Raw genomic sequence first — 8898 nt, 5'->3', positions numbered from 1 at the left:
TATAAATCGTGTGTATTCTACTGTGTCTCAGATTCTCTTATCTTTATGCCAATTTGGATGCATATCATGACTGATCATATCTCGCATGAATATCTTGCTACATGAATGTTTTTGTGGATGCTCCCTGACATTAAAATTTATTCACATCCCAACATACACATTCAGTAGATTTTTAAATTAGTCCTATTCACCCCCCCTCTAGGTCACCATCTTATCAAAGCTGGTAATTTCAATTGGTATCAGAGCGGGTTGCTCTATAAAGGTCTAACCACCCTGAGTGATCCGTGACCTTCACCATGTCTAGAGCCGATAAATGGTCCTCGGCTCGTCCACCCATGTTCGAAGGCATTAAGTATGCCTTCTGGAAGAATAAAATGATGATATACATCAACTCACTAAGTAGAGATGTGTGGGACATGATTGAGGAAGGTTGGGAACCTCCCGTTGACATCATCGAAGTAAATGGTGTCACTACTTCTGTTCCGAGACCATCAAGGAAATGGACAGAACAGGACAAAATAGACAGTAGCAACAATTACAAGGCTCTAAATGCCATTACGAGTGCCATTTCCGACGATGAATATCAACGGATATGCACGTGTCAGTCGGCTAAGCAAGCATGGAAAATTCTAGAAGCCGCTCACGAAGGCACAAGTATAGTGAAAAAATCTAAACTTCAACTCCTCCGCACTCAATTTGAAAATATCAAAATGGAGGAAAGCGAAACTGTCCAAGAGTTCTATGCACGTCTAAGTGACATCTGCAACTCTATGTTTTCTGTTGGTGAAACCGTCCCTCAAGGTAGAATTTGTGCAAAAATCCTAAGATCTCTACCCAAGAGGTTTGCCTCTAAGGTCACCTCAATTGAGGAATATCGAGATGTGGAAGCAATGACCGTTGAGGAACTTATGGGGTCTCTCACTACCTTCGAACTCCATCTCGAGGGGCCTCCCTCAAAAGGGAAGACTCAGGTCCTAAAGACATCCTCCTCAAAGTCGCATCCAAGCGAACATCGCATATCGGATCTCAATCCTCCTCCCATAATAAGAAGGTATCGATTGAAGAGGATAAAGAGACTGACTCGGATGAGGAAGACTTGGCCCTGTTGGCCTCAAGATTTCAAAAATTCTTTAAAAGAAGAGGACCAGGTAACACTAGTAGACGTAATCATCCTATAGATAGACATGCGCCTGTGGGAAAAACCATGTCTAAACCAAGGGAAGATACGGAGTGCTACACATGTGGCGGTCGTGGTCACTACTCAAACGTGTGCCCCTCTAAACCCAAATCCAAAGGTCTGCCTAGACCTAAGAATAAGGGAACAACAATGGCTGCTAAGGCCACATGGGATGACTCTGAAGAATCTGGAGACGAAGAAGAACTAGGGTCTCTATCAGATAATGAAGATCAAGACACTCTTCGAATCCTTATGGCTTCTACCACTGTCAACATTCCAGATGGGGATGAACTTGAAGGAGACCTGGACTGTGAAAGTCAGAGTCGCTCCTTAGTCACATCTTCCTCCGATGAAGAAGATGAGGACAGTGATGAACTTGAACTCCAATCTGCATTTGACCAACTGTTCGTTAGTCATGTAAAACTGACTAAGAAACATAGTCGAGAAAAACTCCAAAAAGAACAGTGGCATGCCCAATATGAGGAAATGTGCAAGGAGAAACTCTCCTTAGAACTTGAATTAGAAGGCATTAAGACTCAGCTGTCTACAACCTTAGAAAGACAGTCTACCCTGCTCTCTACATCTGAGACAGTCCTGATTGAGAAAGAGGAGATGATAAAAAATCTTCAACAACTCAAGAATCTCCTCTCGATGGCCAACTCCACAATAGCTCGTCTAAACTTAGAATTAGTCAACCTCCGTGATGAAAACAAAGTTCTTAAGGTTGATGTCGATAGACTGCAAAAACAAAATACTAGACTTGAGTATAACTACACTCATGGTAGCTTGGAGTTACAAAAACTCCTAGGAGTGCAAAAATCCTATGGAGATAAAGGAGGAATAGGCTATGATAGTTATACCTCTGCATCACCTCCTTCTCCTTCTACACTTGCACATGGAGAGTCATCAAACACTCAAAAAGACTCCAAAAAGATTATCACATGCAACTTCTGTGGTAAAACGGGCCACATGAAATTTGAATGTATCAAATACAAAACTATCTGCACCGCAACCTCTCAGACCTCTATTGGAAAATCTTCATCGGTTGAACAGAAGAAGCATGATAAGGGAAAGAATCCGTGGTGAACAAAGTTGAAAAAAAAAGAAAGAAAAGTCACCAAAATGGAAGGGTACAAAGAATATATCTTCTCCCAAACAAAACAGCAATATTGGGGAACTCTTCAAACAGATTGCCCATCTAAATCTAAAAGATAAAGCTCTTGCTGAATCTAGTATGGGTAATCAAAGTGGAAGAAGGTACAAAATGAAAACTCCTTCCTCAAGGTCACCAAAGAAGGGTAGGTTCCCTAAGAAAAGCTCACCTAGTAAAGAGGACTCTCCTACCAAATACAATCCTCCCAAGATGAATTTACAATGGAAAGTCAAAAATGGGGACAACAAGTGCCTTGTAATTCACACAGCTCTCAAAGCTGGAAATCATTCACGGTGGTATCTTGATAGTGGTTGCTCCCGACACATGACGGGTGACCGAAGTCAATTTAGCCACTTGGTTGATTTTGATGGAGGATCAGTCACCTTTGGTGATGGCAGCACCGCTAGGATTATTGGGCGAGGAACTGTCAGTGGTCATGGATTGCCCACGGTGGAAAATGTATTGTGCGTAGACGGCTTGAAACATAACCTTCTTAGCATATCCCAAATTTGTGACAAGGATCACCGTGTGAGCTTCAATCGTGAAGTATGCGAGATCTCCACACCAATGGAAAAATTATCATGAGAGGCCTTCGCACTTCTGATAACTGCTATGTTATCGAGAATTCAAGAGATATCACAGTTAGTAACATGGCTCAAATTGATGAAGTTCAGTTGTGGCATCAACGTCTGGGTCACGTTCACTACAAGAACCTTTTTAGACTTGCCTCGAAAGGGTTAGTCAGAGGATTACCCAAATTGGGTAAACAAGCAAGAGATGTCTGTGGGGAATGTCAAATTGGTAAACAAATTCGAAGTACCCATAAAAAGACAACCACTCTCGCAACCTCAAAACCCCTTGCGCTCTTACACATGGACCTTGTAGGTCCCACTAAAGTACAAAGTCTAGGAGGAAAGAGACATTTCTTGGTGATCGTTGATGATTACTCTAGATTCACCTGGGTTGCGTTTCTAAGAGAAAAATCAGATACCTTCGATGAATTCAAAAAGATCATAACGCGTATCCAAATAGAAAAAGAATCCGCTATTGATAGAATAAGAAGTGATCATGGTGGAGAGTTTGAGGATAGTCGATTCACACAATTCTGCGATGACCATGGAATTCGACATGAATTTTCCACTCCAAAGACCCCTCAGCAAAATGGAGTTACCGAGAGAAAGAATCGCGTTCTTCAAGAAATGGCCACAGTCATGCTACACAGTAAACATCTTCCTAAAAGTTTGTGGGCCGAAGCTGTAAACACTGCCTGTCACATCATCAATAGAGTATATCTCCGAGCAGGCCTGAATAAAACAGCATATGAACTATGGAACAACAAAACTCCGAGTGTTAAGCACTTTAGGGTATTCGGGAGCAAGTGTTATGTCCTCAGAGATAGGGAACATTGGGGAAGTTTGATTCAAAAAGCGATCCAGCAATTTTTTTGGGATACTCCTCAAACAGTCGAGCTTTTCGAGTATTCAATCAGAGGACCTCCACACTTCAAGAATCCATAAATGTGGTGATCGATGATCAACCCATTCAGGAGAATGGTTCCTCTGACACTGAAGGTGAGGACGAGGGAGTGTTCCCTCTTACCCCCTTGCCGACCCCGACGTCTCTAGTTCCAGAAACACTACCTGTTAAGGGTCATCCCTCCAGTCAAATCCTTGGAGATCCTCACATCGGAGTAAAAACCCGACGGCAACTTGAGACGTTAAATAGTCATCTTTGCTTCACATCCAAGTTGGAACCCAAAAATGTTGATGAAGCCCTCCATGATGAATACTGGATCCAAGCCATGCAAGACGAACTTCTTCAATTTCATAGGAATCAGGTTTGGCAGCTCGTACCAAGGCCATCTGACAAGAATGTCATTGGGACTAAGTGGATTTATAAGAACAAATCGGATGAACTTGGCAATGTTGTCCGCAATAAAGCTCGTCTGGTTGCACAAGGCTACTCTCAGATTGAGGGGATTGACTTTGATGAAACTTTTGCCCCGGTGGCAAGACTTGAGTCAATTCGGATCTTGATGTCCATTGCATGTGTTGAAATTCAAACTATTCCAGATGGACGTTAAGAGCGCATTTCTCAATGGCCTCTTAGATGAAGAAGTCTATGTTGAACAACCAAAAGGATTTTTGATCCCAAACATCCCCACCAAGTATTCAGATTGAAAAAGGCACTCTATGGTCTCAAACAGGCCCCCCGCGCCTGGTATGAAAGACTGACTCAGTTTCTGCTCAGTCATAAATTTGTTAGGGGGAGCGTTGATAAAACGCTGTTTGTTCAAAGAATTGGTGGCGACACTCTCATTGCTCAAATCTATGTAGACGACATTGTGTTTGGATCCACCGCCGAAGGCTTGGCCCAAAAATTTGCTCACCTTATGCAATCCGAATTCGAAATGAGCATGGTTGGTGAACTCAGCTTTTCTGGGATTGCAAATTAAACAACTCGAGAATGGCCTGTTCATTTCTCAGACTAAATATGCGCGAGATTTGGTAGATCGATTTGGCTTAAAGTCTGGAAGAACACATCATACTCCTATGAGCACCACTCTTAAACTTTGTAAAGATCCTTCAGGTAAAAGTGTTGATGAGCATCTTTACCGGAGTATGATTGGTAGCCTTCTCTATCTTACAGCCAGTAGGCCCGATATCTCTTACAGTGTAGGCACTTGTGCCCGTTTTCAAGCAGATCCTAAGGAATCTCATCTCCTAGCTGTTAAGAGGATTATCAGATACATCGCCGGTACCACGGATAATGGCCTCTGGTATCCATTTGATTCCTCGTCCATCATTGCCGGATACACCGATGCTGACTGGGCCGGCAACATGGATGATCGAAAATCCACCAGTGGTGGTTGTTTCTACATCGGGAACTGTTTAGTTGCCTGGCATAGTAAGAAGCAAAGTTCCATATCTCTTCTCAACTGCTGAGGCTGAGTACATTGCCGCTGGCAGCTGCTGTGCTCAACTTCTTTGGATGAAGCAGATGCTCGCGGACTATGGGATATCTCAAGATACGATGAGCCTCTTATGCGATAACACCAGTGCCATCAATATCTCGAAGAATCCTGTCCAACACTCTCGCACGAAACATATTGACATTCGGCATCACTTCATTCGTGAACTTGTTGAAGCACACACCATCTACTTGGAATATATCCCGACTGAAAATCAACTTGCTGATATCTTCACCAAGCCCCTCGATTCCTTACGGTTTGATCACCTTCGGAAATCTATTGGGGTCTGCTCACTGTGAGCAGGGTCTATGTATTCTCGGGATGTCAAAATATAATACAAAAAAAAAAAAAAAAAAAAGGGTGTCAATTATGGAGCAATTGTCGGTGGCAGAATGCGCATTCTGTCGGTTCCACCGCCAACTTACTCATCGGCAGATATCGGTGGCACCGGCTACTTCTGTCGGTTCGACCGACAGAACGCGACTCTTCGTTTTCTTTTCAAATTTCTTTTCTCCTTTTATTCTTTCTTCGCGCCTTTTCCCTTCCCTCACTGTTTCATCGTTCCCTCTCCCTTTGCTTCGTCCTCTCCTTTCTCTCTCTCTTGCTTGCCACCATGCTGCTTCTCCTAGCTCTGCTCTCCGTTGGGCTCCTCAGTACCCTGATGGCACGTCGTCGCCAAGCGCGCCCTCCTCCGGCCCAACGAAATGTTCGAAGCAAGCGTGCTTCAACATCCGCTGCTCCGCCATCCTCCTCATTGTCTTCCTCTGCTGAGGCCGATGCCTCAGATGATGAGGATGCTGATCTGCCTCCTCCACAGGGCTCTCGCCATCCTCCTTCGTCCGCTGTCGGCATTGACGATGACCAACGCCAATATATCGAGCGCTTGCAATCTCTTCGCGACCGCCCCATCGTCTGTGAACGCCGCGTGGATCTCACCGTGGTGCACCCCTTTGGCATTCCTGATCTACTACATCAGATGGGGTGGGAGGCCCTTCTGGACCTTGGAGGTGATGTGTTTCCGTCGCGAGTCCGTCGTTTCTATGCCAGTATTGTGGACTCTCGTGACTTTCCTCCATCTCTGGATGTGGTGGCATTCGGCACACCCACTCAGATCAGCACTCACGTCACGGCTGCCACCATTGCCTCCATCTTGGGTATCACTTGCACCTATGTCAGCCATCCTGATCCCATTTCCGACCTCGGGTCTCGCCGAAACGCCTATATGGATGTCTCTGTGGACGCCGGGACATCCAGTGGGTCAAGGACAGTGCAATTAGAGGCACAGATCTTCTACCGAGGTATAGGCTTCTCACAAACTTTTAAAATACCTCGAATCTCTATCCGCGTGCTGGGAACAAGACCGACGTGGCCATGCACATGGCTGACACTCTATACTGTGTTGCTACTAGTCAACCCATGTGTCTTGCCACCTATCTTCTTCATACGATTGTCGGTTTTGCACGGTCCGGCCGGTCCTCCGGTAATCTTCCTTATGGCCACCTCATTTCCCAATTGGCTGTTTATTGTGGTCTTCCGGCGGACACTAGTCCAGTGATTCATGAAGATCGGTTCACGGCTGCAACTCTCTCCAAGATGCGGATTGTTCTTCCAGATGCACCTCCTCCACCTCGCTCTGCCCATCGGACTGCCACTCCACCTCCTTCGGAGACCCCCACTCCACCTCCACCTCCTCCCTCCGACTATGAGTCTCGGTTCGCTGCTATGGAAGCCGGCCAGCTTCATTTGGTCCAAGGGCAAACTCGTCTGGAGTCGCACCTCAAGAAGATGAACCGCTATCTCAAGACTCTTGTTCGGGCTTGTGTACCCGGGCACACCACCTCCGATGACAGCTCTAGCAGTGCTTAGCTCTTTTTTGTTCCATGTCTCTGCTATGTTTGTTGCTGTTTGGTTACATTGGTCAGGCTGTCTGTCTTATCTTATGTATTTCTCTCTCTTTTGTACCTACTCAGGTTTCTAATGAATATGTGGTTCTGCTTGTGCATGTTTACTTTTTGGCATTTTACTGTTGTGCTTCTCTATCACTGTTGTTAGTTGCCTTGACTGTTGGGCTTGGGGTGTTGACCCTCCTTTGTCAACTACTGACAAAAAGGGGGAGAAGGAATCCCACCTGTGAACACTTGTTTGAATGCAGGAACATATGATCACTGGTTGAAAAATGGTTGTGCTATCTCCAAGAGCTCTCTTGTTTTAGAATAATATATATCCTGTATGCTTCATAGTAATATATTTTGTGTAAAATCCTTTTGGGCTCTTCATGTAAGTGATTATTGTTTCAAAGGGTCACAGTTGGTATTCTAGGATTGGTTTTGTCTTGTAATTGACAAAGGGGGAGATTGTACCACAGTTTTGTTCAAATTACAAGGGTAGTCGTATGATGTCATGATGTAATTATTAGAAACATTGTTGTGCGCTCATAATTCAACGACAAATCCAAAATATATCAAAACAAATCAAGGTCAAGGGGCATCATCTCCCGTGGAGCATCAGAACAGGTATATCTCAAGGAGATCAGAAGCTGTCGGCAGGAGTAAAGGATCCACCGCCAGCCACCGACCGAATATTTTGAGATACCTTCTATCGGTGGCAGAAGCTCTAATATGTCGGTCCCACCGATAGAATATTCATCGGTCCCACCGTTGAAGACTTGACGGTTCCACCGTTAGCCACCGACAAATTAGCATGGGATACCTCCTATCGGTGGCAGAAGAACAATCCTGTCGGTCCCACCGACATTTTAGGCATCGGTTCCACCGACTAACACTTTATCGGTCCCACCGTCATCCACCGCCAGAACTAATGAAGGAGTTTTCATTCGGTGGCAGAATCATACTCCGGGCGGTTCCACCGTAAAATTTCTCATCGGTCCCACCGATGAAGCTTGGAGGCTTCACCGTCAGCGCTACCGAAAACGCGAAACGGTAAGATTTTCGACCGTTATAATTGGTCGGTGCCACCGTTGGAATTCAGGTGCCACCGACAGAAAGTCGTTGAGAGCTCTGCCTATAAAAGAAAAGCACTTGGTCTCTTCTTGGTTTGATCAACAACTCCGAAGTTCAGCCCAAGCAAATAAGCATACTTTAAAAGGCTTAACAAAGGAAGAAGAGTCGTGAAGGGTAATCAAACTCATGCATACCAAACTATCACGTCTTAGTTGATCAAGCTCTACTTACTCCACCCTTCGAGAGTTGCAGTCTAACATCGAGCGAGACAAGAAGCCATTGTTGAAGGGAGTAACGGAGAACTGAAGAACAACACACTCACTACCATCGTCATTACTGTGAGTTTGATTGTTTGTATCTTAAATTCTGAAAATACACTTGTAATAGTTCACTTGATTTCTTCTTCAAAATCAAGCACTTGATTGAGTTGCGGACTCAAGTTGAGTGACAAAGGTTACTGAGTTTCCTAAGTATAAAACTCAAGGACTTTGAGTGGATGTGGTCCATTCAATCGTAGGGTTGCAGAATTATCCCGGAAAAATTCTATGTGCGGTTTAAGGTGAACCAAAAACCTCAGTATTAGTGGATACCAAAGAACCATCAATTTGGGTTCTCTTGGGAGTGGATGTAGGCACGG

At 44.7% G+C, this 8898-nt stretch overlaps 1 protein-coding gene across 1 annotated transcript; it reads left to right on the top strand.

The window, feature by feature from the left end:
* The first annotated feature begins 296 nt into the window (after positions 1 to 296).
* Positions 297 to 2915, top strand: LOC147393146 (uncharacterized). Its single transcript, XM_086455066.1, has 4 exons — positions 297 to 654; positions 802 to 1051; positions 1138 to 2259; positions 2342 to 2915. The coding sequence occupies exons 1-4, from the start codon at positions 297 to 299 to the stop codon at positions 2913 to 2915; spliced, it is 2304 nt and encodes a 767-aa protein (XP_086311192.1).
* Positions 2916 to 8898: the final 5983 nt, after the last annotated feature.

The sequence above is a fragment of the Akebia trifoliata genome, chromosome 10, assembly GCF_017979445.1.
Source record: "Akebia trifoliata isolate Shusen 1 chromosome 10, ASM1797944v1, whole genome shotgun sequence".
NCBI lineage: Eukaryota > Viridiplantae > Streptophyta > Magnoliopsida > Ranunculales > Lardizabalaceae > Akebia > Akebia trifoliata.
Note: the sequence above shows the minus strand (reverse complement) of the source record. Positions and strands in the feature narration are given on the sequence as shown.

What these genes read in the sequence shown, in the direction of transcription:
- LOC147393146 (XM_086455066.1), top strand. Translation starts at nt 297, where the DNA reads ATGTCTAGAGCCGATAAATGGTCCTCGGCTCGTCCACCCATGTTCGAA. An exon ending in CCTCCTCCCATAATAAGAAG is followed by an intron (nt 1,052 to 1,137) that starts GTATCGATTGAA and finishes ATTCTTTAAAAG; the next exon opens with AAGAGGACCAGGTAACACTA. An exon ending in GATAAGGGAAAGAATCCGTG is followed by an intron (nt 2,260 to 2,341) that starts GTGAACAAAGTT and finishes CAAACAAAACAG; the next exon opens with CAATATTGGGGAACTCTTCA.